The following is an 18,485-nucleotide window of genomic DNA, read 5'->3' as shown; positions in this document are numbered from 1 at the left end:
GTGCAGGCAGTCCTAAATTAACTTGTGAAAGCAGTGGGCTGAGAGTAATCAAGCCCAGGGATAAGCTAGAACTGGGGGTTACAGCTCTAAATTTACTAATGGACCACCAGGGAACAGCTTGCCATACAAAGCCTCTGACAACCAGTCACATCTGTCAGGGAAGAGGATGCAAAGGGTGGAGTCAACAGAAGCTGGTGACCACAGCCTGCTCCCTGAACCCCACACACAGCCTCCATGTCCCACAATAAAGCAGTCAACTCATCTGCTGATGGCCTTCCTTCAAAAAGAAAACACTGCATGCATTTAATGTGATTAGGAGTTTTCAGTCTGCTGCTTCACAACTGAGATTTAAGATGATCAAATGAGAGGATCAGATGAATGCTACAGCTGCGACCCACAGATGTGCTTCCAAATGCTAAATCTTACTTTTAAAACCTTTCTTGCATATAATTCCAATACCAAATAACCAGTGTGGATAATTAAGACCAGGCATCAGCGAAATGTTGGCATCTGCTGAGTGCTGACTATTTAGTCAGTGGATCACAAGTCAGTCTCCTTTACGCTTAAAGTCCACCAAAGACTTGGGTGGAAAAGTGGTAAGCATATGAAGTGAATCGACTAAAATTAATTGTGACAAGTTTCTTAGCTTGATAATATGTTATATTTTTCAGGACAAGCCAGGCAGGACGGCATGTAACTATATTTCTACATCTCTAACACAAATTTAATGTTCACACTGACAAGTTAGGATATCCAAGCACCTCCCCCCAAACTAAAGGTCCAGAGAATGGTTTGCCCTGATCTGCCCCATGCCATGTGGTCACAAAGCTGTAGCTATCTGAATTATATTTTCAATGACATGCCTACTTTCTTGGCAACATCTAGCTGTCAATTAATAACCACTGAAGCACATCAACCTCTATAAGCACCAAATTTGCTCAGTCAGTGCACTGCTTTTTCAAATCTATTTCTGTTTTGAGTCTGTAATTTAGGTGGCTCCATTACTACATTATTTATTTAGATTATGAATCATGCAGCCCCAAGAGAAGAAACCTCAAAACTATGGTCTTCAATTATAGACCTCACAGCCTGTAGCCACGCCTTGAATGAATCCCCTCCTCAAAAGCCCGTCTACACTACAGGGAATCTGAAAATGACACAGTGAAGGAAACTGGCATCAACACTGTTTTAGTCACAAAGTCCCCCTGCACACTTGTGCTCTGCTAACCACACAACAGTAGGCCTAGGACACATGGGCTCCAACCATATGTTATTGAGAGACAAAAACCTGCACTCATTTCTGTTCCAAACATGACACCAAAACTAACGTTTCACCGGCTTTTGTCCTCTGTGCTAATAATCAGCGAATTTGGCTGTCAGGGTGACTAGTTGGATTGAAAATCTGCATCCACATGGCACCAAACAGCACATGTTTGGAGGCTAATCAGCTTAAGTTTTCAACAGCGTGTTGTTTATCAGTTCGCCGAGTTGATTTATGAACCAGTGTTTAGTGGGTACAGACAGAAAAAGTATGGTATGAAGAGGACTCTGTAAAAATTGTGTGTGTGTGTGTCTGAGCAGCATGACAGAGATGACTCTGGTGGCAGCTGTAGAGACACTGCATACTAGAGCTTGACCGATGAATCTGCCGGGCGCTCTTATCTTATCACAGACGTATTAGTCTGTAAAAATGTGAAACAAGATATTGCAGTACAGAAATGCCAAAGATATGCTTGAGTTCTTTCGGAAACTGTGTCTCCAATAAATTATTTGTCCGCTAATGAACACTAAAGAAGTTTGTTTTTAACTGATGATTCGTTGCATTATGGGTTCTGTTGTAAAAAGATGAATATTTGACCCTTATTACAGATCTTAAACTGACTAACATCAATATCAGTATCAGACAGACAGGAGATGTAAAAAATAGTTGATGTCAATACACAGAAATTTAATTGGCAAACATTTTAATAAGAAATAAATGCCACAGAAATCTTTGGTTCCAGATTCTTAAATGTAAATATTTGTTGGTTTCCTCAATCGGTGCTGATTGCAAACACAAATATCTTGTATCTGAATAACTTGGTTGGACAAATCAAGACATCTGAAGACTTCTCCAAGGGCTCCAACAAACTGAGATGGACATTTTTAAACATTTTCTGATGTTTTTATACACTCACTGATTAATAATTAACTGAGAAAAGAATCATTACTTGTAGCTCTACACCAAAGGTCTTGACCAGTGTCAAGTTAAAAAATATTTTCTGTGACTGGCACATTTAGGAATGTGTCACTTATAAAAGTTAGCAATGCAGGAAATGTTTTTAGGGTGCTTTTTAGAAACTGCTACCAGGGCATATCTGAGAGGACTTTATTGCCCTTTGCATTACAAACAAATGGTGCATTCCTGGGCAGCGTTTACTTTAGTATCCATCAGTGGTATGTCTCTCTTCTTTTGTCTTAGCAGGCCTGTAATGAATTGTAATCCCAGCTCAGGACTGGGCTCACTACTCGGGACAGCGTGGTGACTGGAAGGTGCTCTCTGGCTGGCATGCAGCCCAACTGCAGGTCAATACTTCCAGAGACTCTGCGACTGCAGTGCCTCCCTTGAAAATATGTCTTCATTTCCCCCCCTGCCACCTCTCACGCCCAAAGCGGTGCCTCTTCTCTCTCTCTCTCTCTCTCCTCTCCTGTATCACATAACGTTTATCGGCCTCATCTGCATCTAACCACTTGTCAAACTTTTCACAAAGGAGCTCCCTCCTTGCTCAGCAATGAAGTGACACCCAGAGTACTCCATTTCGTTTCTATTTCTGCTCCACAGTGTTTTCAATCCAAGCCGGTATCCCCCCCCCTCCTCAATAACTAACACTCCCTGAGTAATATCAGCTAACTCACGATGTGACACATTAGCTAGAAAAATAAATCCGTGCTGAGCCTAAAGTTATCTTCTGTCCGAGTGGACTCACTTTGAGGCTGACAATCTAATTGAGTTAGCTTTGTGTGTGTGATTAGCAGATGGCTCTGTGTGGTCCAAGTGAACTAAAAACTACCACCAGCAAAACGAACTTGTTGTATTCAATGGGGGGGGAGCCATGCGAGGTTCAGCTAGCTAACGGAGCTACTTTACCACCCCGATGTAAATGTTAAGATAACTGTCCACAGACAAGAAACCGTTAGCTTAAAATACAGCTAGCTCTGGCTCTGAAGGGAGCACAGAGCGAGAACCAGCTCCGGAGGGTTTTTTAAGACTCCGAGCAGCTTCACCGCAACTTCTTTCACTTTTTTAAAAAACAACAACAAAGTAGCCCAAAAAAAAAAAATAACAAACGGAAACCGACAACTCACAGGTAAGTCCGTAAAAGGTGAGAAGTGATGTTAAAAGCCGCAGTCCGTGAGATGGAAAAGTCCTGAGCGGTGATCTTTTCTCCATGGTTCCCGTCTGTCTGTGCGCTCCGGCACTCTCGTGTCCGTCCTCCTCGCTCCTCGCTCGTTCCTGCTCTCTCTGGCTGACTCGCGCTCCCGGGGAGCTGCTCTCCATAGCGACTGACCCGCGAGGGCTGTACCACTCCTGCAGGACAACACAAAAACAGAAAACACACGTAGTCTACGCACGCACTCACGCACGCACTCACGCACGGACTCACGCACGGACAAACCTCCCCCACAAAATCATCCCCCGTTTGATTTGAATTTGTTTCCCACTTCAACACTGGACCTTTTCTTCTCAGGTGTAATGAGCAGGGGGATGTGGTAAGAGAATTTGTGGTGGTAACTTTGTGGTATTGGTTGGATTAGTAGCAGCAGTACTGAACATATTAAAAAAAAAGTACTTTTTCTGTTAGTCAGTGTTGAAAAAGCCACATTAAATCACCTCTGATTCAATGCTATAAAAAATACAGGAGTGAAAACATAGTGACGGGTAGTACACTATGGTAGGGTAGTAGCCCGGATCAGAGATGTAGGCTATGTATTAGGAGTGGTGGGATTATTAAGATCCTTTAAGGATCAGATAAGATAGACTTTATTGATCCCACACTGGGAAAAATGTGCTTGTTACAGCAGCTGAAGATATAACACAATGGATAAGAAAAATACCCACAATATGAAAATAAAATATAAAATACAAGATGTGATAGAAATAGAAAAAAAGTGCACTATATACACCTTTTATATATATATAGTCATGTATGATGGAATATGGCACAAAGGCAATTGCACGGATTATTGAATACACATAAATATGCTCTTAAAATATGGATGACTTTAAGATTACACCAGAAGGTAGTTGCAGTGTAAATAAATATAACTGCAAACCACACACACACACATAAAACAACAACTTAAAGACCCCCTCCAGACATATGTTTTAGTACCCTGCACATTAAATTATCCGTCTTTTTTGCATTGTTGTTTTTATTATGGTTTACTGTTTGTTTTATGTGAAGGAAGCCTTTTTGTGTTTGTTTGGTACTTTTTGTTTTCCTTGTTTGTGCCTCTAACTGCAAATCAAGTTTATATATTAAGACATATATACAAATAGTCTGATTGGAAAAAAAAAAGGGATCATTTTTACATTCAAATCCTTAAAAATGCTTCTACTCCTTCTACCACATAAAAAAACCCAGTAACTATGGATATGCACATTTTCCTGAAGGTTTTCTGGAAACAAGATGTCTCCTACTTCAGTTCATTCTCAGTGTCTGTGCACTGGTGGCTTCAAGTTTCTACATCACACTTAAGTTTAAGGTATAAGTTTCATACTGGACCAGGGTTGACTTCCTAACTATTTGTGATGTCACAAATCACGCTTGCAGGCTCCGCCCCATACAAATCAGCTTTTCAACTTTCAGCAGATGAGTGTGAAAACATCCTTCTAGAGTCAAACTGTGCACATACATCATTCTGCACCGTGAACCTCCCACACCCAACTCTAGGAACAAGACAAAAACAAGAGGTGTTTTTGAGTGGAGAGGCACTTTATGTGAAAGTATCAACATCACACTGCAGAAATACTCTGTTACGAATACAAATATTTAAAATATTTCTTAAGTAAAGTATGTATTAGGAGATTTTTAAGAAATAAAAGTACCCAATGAACCCTGTGCATATCCCTGTGAGGCTGTATTATTTTAGTATTAGAATATTAATTATGATGCATTCATGTGTAAAAGTAGCATTTTAGTCTGCCGCTATAGCTGTCAAATTAATGTCTTGGAGTAAAACCTACAACAATATTTCCCTCTGAGTTTTAGTAGAATAGAAATATAAAGTTGTATGACATGGAGATACTCCAGTAAAGTGCATGTTCTTAGCTATATTCTACCACTGGTAGTAGTAGCTCTATCAGTGGTAAACATTATATAGTTATAGTAACAGTAGTAGGCCATAGTAGTAGTAATAGTAGTTTTAGCACTGGCTAACGTACCGCCTTTCATGAGACTTGTTAAAAACATTAACTTTTCCTGTTGGATAGGACCGTGGCTGGTTTACCATCTGGGCAGCGTTAGCAGCTGCCCTGAGGCCCCAAAACCTCCGGGGGCAATTAGGTTTTGGTAATTTGATTAACTGAACATTTGTTTAGTAATACTGTTTGCAACACTAAAGCACAGCATACACTGCCATGATAAGCAGTGAATAATTTTGGGGCCCTAAGTTAAAATCTAATTTTGCAGCCTTTATAATATCAGTTTGCTTACATTATACATATTCTTTAGTGTGTGAGAAAGAGGGTTAGAAGGGTTAGCAGAGGCCCCTAGAGCATTAATCTGACCCTGGATGGAACTGACTATATAAGTAAATATCTGTTTAATATTTACATGGGGGTTATAAAATACACATCTATAAATGTGAAGTTTTGTTTGAATCAGTAGGAAACCCCCTTGTTCCAAGTGCATAAATTGGCATTACACGCACGCTTAACTGCAAAGAAACTGTTAATTGTGTAAATAACCGTTTACTTTTTAAGCATGATTATCTTCTTCACAGCAGAGACTGAACAGATAAAGGCTCATTGTCTCGCTCAAGGAGACACTGAATCTTTATCTGTTTTTATCAAGTCCCATGGGTGTTGTGGAGATCAGACCCGCAACTGGTAACACTGTAGTCTAACCACCAGGTCCAGCTTATTTATAGATGGAGGTTTTGAATGGTAAGCTGATATAAATGTTGTTTTCACTTTACACATTTGTAAGGGGCCGTCAGACTCTTATAGCAGATTCGATCAATCACAATACAGATAGCATAGGTTTAAAGCCTGAAAGGAAAATATAGAAATATACGTATATATATATATATATTTGTACCTATATATATATATATATATATTTATTATCACTCGCCTTTACCACATCTAGCACATTTATTAAAAAGAACCAATCACCAGGCGTGATTCTACAGAAATATCTGAATGAATAGACCACCAACATGAAGATAATAATCAGTGTGTTGTACTGGAGATTGTTAAGGCACATATTTTTTAGACAATGTGTAACCGATGTCATAAAAGTATTCAGAAACTGAGGGGAAAAAACAAGGAAGTGAATGTGAAAGTTAATATAAAGCCCAGGAGACCAGCTACTGAAGGACAAAGCAGTCACATGCGACTAAAGCCCTTCACTGATTTCTGTTTCTGAAAAAGTGCGTTCTCACCAGCTTAAACACTGTGACTACTCTGTCCTAAAACAAAGTGGTAATGAAACGTTCCCTTGCATTGTTCTTTTCTTTGAGATAATTACAGCTTTTACACATTCAGGAATCCGGCGTTGTGTGCAGCACAGTGTTATTATCGTGCTCTGCAGCTTGAACTGATAAACATGCTCCCTCAGCAGTTTTAGGCGGACATCACATTTATTCACTGAAGATAAGCAAAAATGCTCGTTTCAATGTGATTCTTTCACAAGTCGAGCATTTCACTCTGCGGTGACGTCTTCATAGCCTGTATTAGGGTCCTCATCAGGGGACGTGAACTCTCCAGGGAGCCTCCATCTCCTGCAAAATTTAACCCGCTCCCTCTCTCAGCGCTACAGCCCAGCTTCACTGTGATTAAAGCATGACCCATGATGTGTCACCACACTATACCCCCTGCCTTTATACCCTCTGGTGGTTTATTTATATCCTCAAAGAGCTATAAATCCCCAGGTGAAAGTGCTGCCCTTTTCACCAATCAATCTCCCCCCCTGGGCCACTTTGTGTTGGAACAGTAAAGCTAGTGCAGTGAGGAGGCTTGTGTATTTATGAGATGATAAATCGCATCTTGTTTTCTTCCACAAAACATTTAATGTGTTAATGATATCACCAATTTGGGTGAAATAGTTTCAGTGAGGCTTATTATACGCCACTGGCATAGTTTGTGCTGCACAAATGCTGTATAAATGCCCCAAACCCCCTCAGTTGTACTAAATTGTTTATGAGCATTTATGGCCCATGACCTTTGTAATTGTGGTTACCTCATTGAGGTTTTAAGCTGCAAAAATACTCAGTAAGCGCTATTACATTTCCCTGCAAGCAGGCAAGGCTGCACTGGCACCACCTCCCCTGTGACCAGTGGGTGCACATCCACACAGACTGTCTGGGACATTTGGTTTTACATCCTGTGAAAACAGCCTTTGTTAAACACAACATTCCTCACTAGTCACATTGGTGAGCCAGTCCTTGCACACCTCAAAACCTTCCACCCCCTACCTCCCCCCTCTGTAGCCACTCTCATGGTTTCATCCCCTGCCAAGGCTTGACCATCTAGAGCAGGGAGAGGTCACCTCGCTGCTGACGCTACACACTTATGTTTGCAGCTCCACATAGGTCTTCCCCATAATGAGCTCCCAATGAAATGACCCTCTGCAGTACACACTGACCTTTGGAAGGCATACGTGAAGACAATAAAGGCAGCATACCTGTTACAGAGCATATTCACATTACTGAAGGATAAGGCTTCTCCAGTGAGAATGGTAATAGACTTGCAGGCTTGGTGGATGTTTTGAAACAGTAGTGGATAGTGTAAAAGGATGCACACAAATGATGACAGAAGTGAGTGCTGTACTGGTGTACTGATGTGCACATGCTGGTTTGGAGACAAAATGCCATTCAAACACGTACAGTAAACTATAGGTACATGCAGGCAGTATGTATTTACATGAACGGCCCTTCAACAATCTGGGGATCTCATTTAATCACAACCTTAAACATATAAACATATCTTTTGTAACGAAACAGTAAGCACAATGTGAAAAAGTGAAATAGTAAATACATTTCAACTGACTAGAAATGAAACAGTGAATCCAGCTGTAGCAGTAACAAATACAAATGTGTTATAATGGATCTAGATCGCCATCTGCTGGAATTAATGGGTAGGTTTACAATTCTGTCTTCATTGTTGTCTTCCTGTAATGGTTCCTCCTGGCCATTAAGAGATCTCTTTCTAATGTGTGTCCAATGTCAGTGATGGGGGACAAAATCCACACTTCAGTCTGTGTGAAAATACATCGCAAATCTCTAAAACGCCAGTATGAAAAGGAGGAAAAACCTGTTTGTGTGTACAGTGGGCACCTGACTGTTGTTTTAAAATATTTTTGGGGCTTTTTTGCCTTTATTATACAGGACAGCTCAAGATAGACAGAAAATGTGGCAGAGAAAGAGGAGATGACAAGCAGCAAAGGGAAACAGGTCAGACTTGAACCAGTGGCCAATGCAGCAAGAACTATTGTTTTAAGACAGACTTAATTAAACTTATTTAAAAATAAAATTGTAAACCTATCCTTTAAGCCAGGAGTGCCCAAACTCCTTTTCTTGGAGGGCCAAAATTGAAACTTAATGGCCAATAGCATATACCTATTGTATTGTATTGTATTGTATTGTTAGGATGCAAAAATTACTTCTTGCACAAAGTATCACTCTTCTTGCTGTGCTCAGATTATGAAAAATAAAAATAGTTAATGATTAGATGACCAAGTTGAAACCTCAGCTTTAGGCAGCCCTGCTGTAATCTTTCAAAGTAAGGCAGTTATATAGAATAAGTCTCCGGTCCAACCTCAGCAGAATAACTTTGTGGTTTGTTGTCTGAAATTTAAAATAAACTGTGTGTTGCTCTGGGAAATTTGTCCAAAGTGAAATCCTACATGCATGCAAACAAGGCCAGACGGCAATGATCTCATATACAAATCTGACCAGCTGCACACACCTTAGCCTAAATCTGATTTGTGACAGTGTGGAAAGAGGTGATGCTGTAGATGAAGTGATGACAGGGAGGGGTTGACAGATGGCCTAAAAGCTTCACAGGAGAGAGTCAGGACATGGGTAATTTGCAGTTAAGGAAGAGTTGTTGAGTGAAAAAGAGAAATACAAACAACAAGTAAAGCAACACTACCTTGAAGATGTTCTGAGTTACGTGAGTGGGAAATTAATTTGCAGGTTTAAAATTGTGTGGATGGCATATTCACATGTAAAAAAAAAAAAAGTGGTACTACCAACTGATTGGTTTTATTTCACGATTAGGTAGTCAGCCAATTGTGAGGCATCTCTGGGTTTTATGCTGTTTACGGAGTGGCTTTGGGTCACTTTAGTTAACCGAATCTGTCCGAAGATGACCGCAGGGGACATTCTGTTCACATGGTTTGCACAAACACCTCTCATGCATAACTCGTTCACACCAACAATTAACTCAGAAAAAATCTGGCAAATGCTGGTTTCAAACTCTCATCCTTTGGCAACCGCATTGAGTTTTCTCTCCATTTTTACCTCTGGTTAAATGTTTTTCAGTCACTTGGATGAACTTGATGTTACAAAAACAAGCCCTAGAAACACAATACTGAATCTAATCCACTGGTTCCTTCAAGCACGTCAAGGAACTTTAATTTTTTGTTGATTCTGGTGTCCCTTGTGGACAGAAGCGGTACTGTTGTTACCGCTTTGTTTCAGTGATTTTAACAATCATACATTCTTAATAGGGTTATTCTTTGTTCTATTATCTCTTTGGTTGTTTTAAAATTTCTAATGCATGACTCGGCTGTTTAGCAGAGAGTGAAGGTTCTGCGAATATAGCTCGGGCTTCACTGTGTGAGATTTCTTTTACATTTATATCTTTGATAAAAATTCAGACTAGAAAATTATTTTATTGAGGCATTAGTATTCGAGTTGAGACCGTTTAATAACCAGTTAAAAACTCATTGTAGTTGGTTTAAGTTCATATTCATCTGGTAAAGCCTTTGCTTTTCTCATGCTATTGCTACAGGTGAATACCAAAAATAAACAGTTGAATGTTTTTATTCTGTGTTTGACTTTATTACAATGAATTTGGACAAAATAAAACACAAAAATCAGATGCTTGTCAGGTCACAATACAATAAATATTGGAGAGAAAACAATCATCTATGCTGCAGAAGCAGTTGATAAACATAATTTAAAACAATTAAAACAAATTGCCTAATAGCTCACCTGATAGAGCTGTCGCCCCATATCTTTAAACCATTAGAATGAAAATACTGTAGTTATGAATCTTATCCTCCAGATTTAAGACACGTTTGTTTGGTAGAGACTCCCCAAAATTGCACACCATCATAATTTTAATAGTTTTTTTGGGTGAAAATTTAATTTGTGATGCAAAAGTTTAATTCCCACAACAATCTGGAATCATATTGCAATTGCAATATCTGTCAAAATAATTGCAATATGATATCATTACCATATCATACAGCCCTAATCAAAGAGTCAAACTTGGGACAGACTCAAGAAGAAAGAAGACATTGTAGGGATGACAAAAAGTTATTATTTACTTTGAAAGTGAACTTTTTATGCTTTCTTTTGTTTTCTGATACCCTTTCAGTCTTCTCTTAAGTAAGCCTCTGGCACTTCTTCCTCGTCATTCTGTAAGGTGGCTGCATATTGTGTCATCCTTTCAACCTCCATTACTTTAGCTTCGGCCATCTTCTTATCCGCATCCACTGACAGTTTCTGTGCCTCGTGCACCTGCGACTGGGCCACCTGAATGTTCGTCCTCACTGTGACGGACGCATGTTCAGCTCCTGGACACACACACAGATGCAAAAACACACACACTGTCAAACTGTCAAAAGGGTTCAAAGGTTGACAAAACACCACCTCAAGTTCAGACATTAGGTGTGGTCATTAAGAAGGCACTTGTGTCCATCATCTCCATTTTGTTTTACACAAAGCCCCGCTGAGTGACAACAAATGATCCATACACAGTCCAAAGTGTAACACTGAAAGCAGCTGAATGGGAACAGGTACAGACAACAGGGTGAACAGCTTTGAGAAGATGATACACAGCAAAACACTTATTTATCATTACTAGAGCCCTGAGAAAACCTGCCTCAACACTACAACCATGACACCCCAACTAATCACACAGCCACAGAACCGCAATCAGACATGTTCTTTTACACACCTGAGGTGTATGCCGCCTCCGCTGCAGTTTCACACAGCTTGACTGCGTTGACCCAGGTTAACTCAAAGCGGTTGCATTCCTCTCGTCTGTCCCTAACCTGTCAGGACAGAGAATTTTAAAACCCAAGTCAGATAAAACAGCCCATTTGTAAGGTTTGCAAGTCTGCTGTCATATTCATGGTGTCACAATCAATAAATGAACAGAAAAATTGAATGCTATGCGTAGGTTTGTTTTAAATATACTTTTTTTTGTCAGAAGAGGACAACATAAACTAACCTCGGCACGCTGGCCAATGATAACCTGCCAGATTGTATCCTCTTCTGCTTGAGTCAGTTTTCCCAGTGATTCCAAATACCGTCTTTGGAGAGAAATGAGTGTGTGCACAGCCTGTTAGCAAGCAGAGGGAGGACATACACAGTGGCACGGGAGGAAGAGGTGAGGAACTCAAAATCAAACCAAAACTGTCTACATGTCTTTCACTAAGGTGAGTAAATATATGAGTGTCAGTGAAATTATCTTTTAAGGTTTATGGCTATACTTGACAAAATCCACTAAAGTCTGTGCACAATTCTGTAGATATTGCCTTCGCTCTGCCTTTATCCCTGTCCTATTTTAAGTTAGACTAAGGCAAACAAACAAACTGTCAAGGGCTATTCTTTTCTATATTCCTTGTATTATTATACTGTATGTACGTTATTATGGTGGCATGTGCACCAATAGCTCATACACTGTCCACACTATACTAGAAAATAATCTTTATGAAACTAAATCCTAAGATATAGTAAAAAATCTAACAATGCTGTACAACAACAACAACAACAACAACAACAATTTACCTTTGAGTACTCTGTTATGGCATCTATGAGAGCCAAGGTGGCCTGAGAGAGAAAAGTGCTTGAACTGTCTGTTACCAGAGAGGCTGCTCGTCTGATCAGAGAGTCGTGCGAGAGGGTATCAGCCTGCAGAAGAGACACAGAGGGGAGGACAAGGAACAGAGAAGTTATATACTGTAGATGGCTTCAATAAGATATAATAGACACATGTTTATCTCCGGTAGGTGCCAAACTCGCCTGTTTGAAAGGTACAGCACACAGCCCACCGCCGACAGTTAAAGACCCTATACTTCTGTACAGAACACCTGTCCATTGCCCCGGTTTAGAGACTGCAGGTTTTCTGGTGCTGAGCAGGACTCGAGCAGAACTCCTGAAAATAAACAGTTTCAGCTTAAAACAGTCACAGATGAAAAAGTGATCCCAGGCTGTCTATAGGCTCGCTACCTAGCTCTGAACGAGGGCTGCACGATATGGCAAAAACACCATATCATATAATATTAATTCAATCACAAATGACATTTTCACAAATATTAAAATGATCGAAACTCACAGTTTTGTGACATTTGTAAGCCAGGGCATCTCTGCAGCACTACACGACTTCATTTACATATAATGCTCACACATTTAAGCTTTATTAAAACATTTGCATACTGATTCTAAACTCAAAGTGTCGATTGAGACGTGAAAAACGAAACTTATTTAACATTATATGTATATTTTTATTTTACTGAGTCATTTCTGTGTGGTGCAGCAGTACAACTATAACAGAAAACAAGCTCATTTCAGGCAATTAAAAACAACTTCCGGTTGTCTTTGGTAGCATTGTTATTAATTAAAACATGCTCATTTCCCGACATTAAAAGTCATTAAAGTCGACGGTCGCGTTTCATTTTAAAGAGACGGTTAGTCTAGTATAGTGTGTATACATTAAAGTATAAGAGTTGTCGGTTTAATGTTATCTAACTGTGATACACAGCCTACCTGAGGAGACGAAGGTAGCTTGTTATGCTCCTCAGCGAGGCCATCTTGGTCCGCTACAATAAAATGTTCGTCATCACGGAGCAAAGGTTCCCCTGCTGTCAGGTTGTGTTCCGTAGGATGGAAAAGGCCCTATTCTGCCTCTGATTGGCTTAACCGGACATCCTTACCATAACCCCAACCAATCTCAGTCCTCATACCTCCTCATGCCACCTCCTCATGCCTCCTCCTCATGCCTCCTCCTCCTCCTCCTTCTTCTTCTGGCAAACCAGCTTGTAGGTGCATTACCGCCACCTGCTGGACTGGAGTGTGAAGCAGTAGACAAAAACTAAATCCTCTTTATTATTCCTGTTAAAATAATTATTAAAATATAACATTAATTATCAAAATCATCATGTATTTTTTATGATTTCTTTGCAAGTACATTTTCTAGTATAATATTGTGTCCCTCATCAAATGCTGATAATTTAAATCTACTTTAATATTATTGTTGTATGTATGTATGTATGTATGTATGTATGTATGTATGTATGTATGTATGTATGTGTGTATTTGTTAATGTCACTGGTGAAGATTTATGATGATCTATTTATCATGTTTGGCATTTTCTGGTTTATTACAATGAGTGCATAGTGATGATATGGGGGTGTGTGATTTAATCCTGTGTCCTATTCTCAGACAGGTGATGACAGTCCTCATACCTAAAGAGACACAGAGCAGGGTGGGTCGTGACTTCGCCACCCTGGGGGTAAAAAAAAATATCTGGCTTTGTGAAGCTGTCACAGAACAGAATTGTTGCCCCCTTGTGGTGAAAACAGCAAGATTATCTTGTGCTCAGCCATGTTTAAGATAACACAAGGTAAACTTTTATTGGTCCCCTGAGGAAAGGGTAGGGCGTTGCAGCAGCACAAGGACAGAAATAAATAAGATATTTAAAAAAACTAATATTTAGAAGTATAAAAAATAAAATTAAGAATAGAAATAGAAACTCTATAAGAGCTTATACTCAAATTACAAGGCAACTAATGGCACAGTACCATGTCAAGCAAAGTGACATGGTGGTATAGTACAACAATACAGCACAGAGATGTGATGAATATAGCATAATATAGAACAAACTATAATAAATATGATATGTAATTGGTGTGAAATATATGCAAATAAGTCTCATCATTCCCTCTAAACATTACATAGCTCAAAATGCATTGATGTGTTCAATATATACACATATATTTTGTCCAAATGCAGAACCTGGTGAAAGTAAGACCTCTCTCTCTATTTTCCTCTCCCCCTGTGTAGTTGTGCAGTTTGAGACATGAAACCAACGACACATAAAATAAAATTACCAAACAAAAGTCAAGAAATGAGGGTAGAGCATTAGTTTAAGATAAGACATGCAGTGGCATACACTCCAGGCAGGCCCTTGACAGTCTCTTTTTTAGCTTTGCACTGTACCGTAGTAAAGGTTGTGCCTATGACCCTGCAGTTGTTTGCCCTCATTATGTTTAGGGTTAGAGCATGCAGTTAATGTGAATGTGTGAATGAAGATTAAATGTACCCACTTCCATGATAAAGAACCTTTATTTTGCAAATGTTAAATAAATAAAATATATTTTATTTAAAGTGTATTTTGTTAAACTGTTAAGAAACAAATAATTACAGATGTATTTCTTAGCCAAGCCAACATAAACAGAGCAGTCTTTAAATAATTAATGATGCCACACTTTTAATTAGTTTCACTGGAGTTTGATATTACACTCAGGGATACACAGAGCTCACTAATTGTCATCACATCATTACATTACAGAAAACATTGTCTGATGATGGAAAAACAAGCCAAAGCTTCAGACTGTGTAATATGCCCTCATGACATCGCAAAGTTAACTATCAGAAGTTGATGACTGTGCAGATCACACACTGCAGCTGTGCAGTAAGGTGTAAAAGTTCAAAAAGTTATCCAAATAAAAATAAAAGAACAGAAGAAACAGAAAAGTTTGCAATGTGTCGTGCATATTACAAATGTATTTACTATATTTCAATCTATTTAATTCACTTTACTCTGCCTGTGCACTCAAGTATTTACATCCTACTTTGAAAAAAAGTCAGTTGTGCCGAACTTTTGATAGAATTTAGATTAGTTATGTTATTCTCTACCTTTTACAAACTTCCCATATGTTGAGTCAAACCAAGAAAAAACCCAAATGTAGTGTTTTGTAAAGAAGACAACTGTCATTCAAAAACATTTCCAGAACTCAGTGTATCCAACTGAATGCAGTATGAGGAGCAGATTCTAATGAGTGGGTACGTTTAGGCTGGTTTTCCATCAACATTAGCACTTTGTCCTCATTCATTACAATCAGTTCTTTATGCAGGGAGAAAAGGGCTCTACCAAGGCAAATGCTGATTCACAGCTGTAATACAACAAATAAGGCTTGCATTCTCGCAACCAGACCCAGAGCCAATGGCGAAATGCTTCCCCCCAAAACAAAAACAAAAATAAAAAAAATGAATGTCCAGCACCCTTAATCCCTACATACTCTCTGTGTGCTGACAACTGCACCATAGCATTGAAGTACTACTATTAGTCATTACACTTCCGTCGGTCATACACTGTAGCATAGACTTACTTCTGTCTCTATATATTGTCTACTATACTACTTAACAGATATATATTCTCTATGTGTGCTGACAAAGACACCATAGCTTTACAGTTTTATACCATAGGTGTGTTAATGTAATGTTCAATATTTGTGAACACACATATACACAGACAACTGAGTCATAATGGCTCAAACCAAGAAAACCCCCAAATGGGGTGCCTGGTTAGCTCAGTCAGTAGAGCTGGCGACCCACGTACGGAGTTGGTGCAGCGGCCCGGGTACATAACCCGAGTTTATTTGAGGATTTTCAGTCAGGATTTAGAGTTCATCACAGCACAAAGACAGCTCTGGTTAAAGTTAATAATGACCTTCTGATTGCTTCCGACAATGGACTTGTCTCTGCACTTGTATTATTAGATCTTAGTGCTGCATTTGACACCATTGACCATGATATTCTTTTACAGAGACTTGAGCATCAAATTGGCATTACAGGAACTGCCCTAAGCTGGTTTAAGTCATACTTATCAGATCGTTCTCAGTTTGTACATGTTAACGATGAATCCTCCATAAATACTAAAGTTAGTCATGGAGTTCCACAAGGTTCTGTACTTGGACCAATACTATTTACTTTATATATGCTCCCTTTAGACAACATTATTAGGAATCACTCCATTAACTTTCACTCTTATGCAGATGATACGCAGTTATATCTATCAATCAAGCCCGTGAAATTTATCAATTATCTAAATTACAAACATGTCTAAAGGACATAAAATCCTGGAGGAGCTGCAATTTTCTGATGTTAAACTCAGAAAAAAACGATATTCTCGTACTTGGCCCCAAAAACCTTAGAGACTGAGTGTCTAAAGATATAGTTACTCCAGATGACATTACCTTGGCCTCTAGCACCACTGTCCGGAATCTTGGAGTTATCTTTGATCAGGATTCGTCATTTAATTCCCACATAAAGCAAACCTCTAGGGCTGCCTTCTTTCATTTACGTAATATTACAAAAATTAGACACATCCTATCACAGACAGATGCAGAAAAACTAATCCATGCATTTGTTACTTCTAGGCTGGATTACTGCAACTCTTTATTATCAGGCTGCCCCAATAAGTCCATTAAAACGCTCCAATTAATTCAAAACGCTGCAGCACGAGTACTGACAGGAACTAGAAAAAGAGATCACATCTCTCCTGTACTAGCTTCTCTGAATTGGCTCCCTGTAAAATTTAGAATAGAATTTTAAATCCTCCTCTTCACCTTTAAAGCTCTTCATGGTCAGGCCCCTTCATGTCTTAAAGAGCTCATAGTACCATATTACCCCTCTAGAACACTACGTTCTCTGAATGCTGGGCTACTTGTGGTTCCTATAGTCTCTAAAAGTAGAACAGGAGCCAGAGCCTTCAGTTACCAAGCTCCTCTCCTGTGGAACCAGCTTCCAGATGTGGTTTGGGAGGCAGACACCCTCACCACATTCAAGAGTAGGCTTAAAACATTACCTTTTGATAAAGCTTATAGTTAGGGTTGGATCAGGTGAGTCCTGAACCATCCCTTAGTTATGCTGCTATAGGCCTAGGCTATCAGGGGATTTCCCATGATGCACTGAGCTCCTCTCTTCCTCTTTCTCTCTTTCTGCACTCATTCATGTCCCATTAATGCATGTTACTACCTTCACTTCTTCCTCGGAGTTCTTGTGCTTTCTCGTCTCGCAGCTTCTCATGGATCCTGGTGGAGCCTCCTGCCATGGTCCTGCTTGACTGCCATTGCCAATATGACTGATATTAGTGTTATTATTATTATAAGTATTATTATTGCTACGGTTACTGTTGTTGCTGTTGTCATGTTCATCATCATCAGTCACTACTATTAATGTAATTGTTGCTACTGTTGTTGCTGTGCACCTGTCTGTCTGTCTGTCTGTCTGTCTGTCTGTCTCTCTCTCTCTCTCTCTCTCTCTCTCTCTCTCACCCCAACTGGTCGAGACAGACGACCACCCACCTAGAGCCGAAGGATCTGTCCTAGGTTTCTGCCTTTTAACAGGCAGTTTTTCCTTCCCCCTGTCGCCAAGTGGTTGCTCATGGTGGTACTGTTGGGTTTCTGTAAATGTTATAAGGAGTTCGGTCTAGACCTGCTCTATTTGAAAAGTGTCCTGAGATAACTTCTGTTATGAATTGGCGCTATTCAAATAAAATGTAATTGAATTGAATTGTATGTCACCATAATAAATCACAGACAAAAAAAGTTTAAGATTCCACAAGTTTATTTTCTGGTTCTAAGTGTAAAGCAAGACTTAATTCTAAAAAAAAAAGCCATACAATACAGTATGAGGAGCAGACTCTAATGTGTAGGTACGTTTAGGCTGGTTTTCCATCAACATTAGCACTTTGTCCTCATTCATTTCAATCAGTTCTTTATGCAGGGAGAAAAGTGGTCTATCAAGGCAAATGCTGATTCACAGCTGTAATACAACAAATAAGGCTTGCATTCTTGCAACCAGGCCCAGAGCCAATGGCAAAATGCTTCCCCCCAAAACAAAAACAAAAATTCAAAAAAATCAATATCCACCACCCTTAATCCCTACATACTCTGTGTGCTGACAACTGCACCATAGCATTGAAGTACTACTATTATTCATTACACTTCTGTCGGTCATACACTGTAGCATAGACTTAC

General features: G+C 39.4%; 2 protein-coding genes across 3 annotated transcripts in view; both read right to left on the bottom strand.

Moving 5' to 3' along the window:
• nectin3a (nectin cell adhesion molecule 3a) overlaps positions 1-3,692 on the bottom strand; it is a 32,032-nt gene extending 28,340 nt beyond the window's left edge. Inside the window, exon 1 of one of the 2 annotated variants that reach the window (XM_051397683.1) lies at positions 3,346-3,692. In XM_051397683.1, the coding sequence (XP_051253643.1) occupies positions 3,346-3,538 (193 nt within the window). In that variant the 5' untranslated portion in view covers positions 3,539-3,692. The remainder of the gene's footprint in view (positions 1-3,345) is intronic. The other variant, XM_051397684.1, reaches the window with a different exon arrangement.
• Positions 3,693-10,238: 6,546 nt separating this feature from the next.
• LOC127362696 (diablo IAP-binding mitochondrial protein) lies at positions 10,239-13,373 on the bottom strand. Its single transcript, XM_051398757.1, has 6 exons — positions 13,210-13,373; positions 12,466-12,598; positions 12,232-12,354; positions 11,672-11,782; positions 11,396-11,492; positions 10,239-11,012 (listed from the first exon to the last, which is right to left on the bottom strand). The coding sequence occupies exons 1-6, from the start codon at positions 13,251-13,253 to the stop codon at positions 10,810-10,812; spliced, it is 711 nt and encodes a 236-aa protein (XP_051254717.1). The 5' UTR covers positions 13,254-13,373; the 3' UTR covers positions 10,239-10,809.
• Between the last annotated feature and the right edge of the window lie 5,112 nt (positions 13,374-18,485).

The sequence above is a fragment of the Dicentrarchus labrax genome, unplaced genomic scaffold (genome assembly GCF_905237075.1).
Source record: "Dicentrarchus labrax unplaced genomic scaffold, dlabrax2021, whole genome shotgun sequence".
Classification (NCBI taxonomy): Eukaryota; Metazoa; Chordata; class Actinopteri; family Moronidae; genus Dicentrarchus; species Dicentrarchus labrax.
This window is presented reverse-complemented; position numbering and strand designations above follow the sequence as displayed.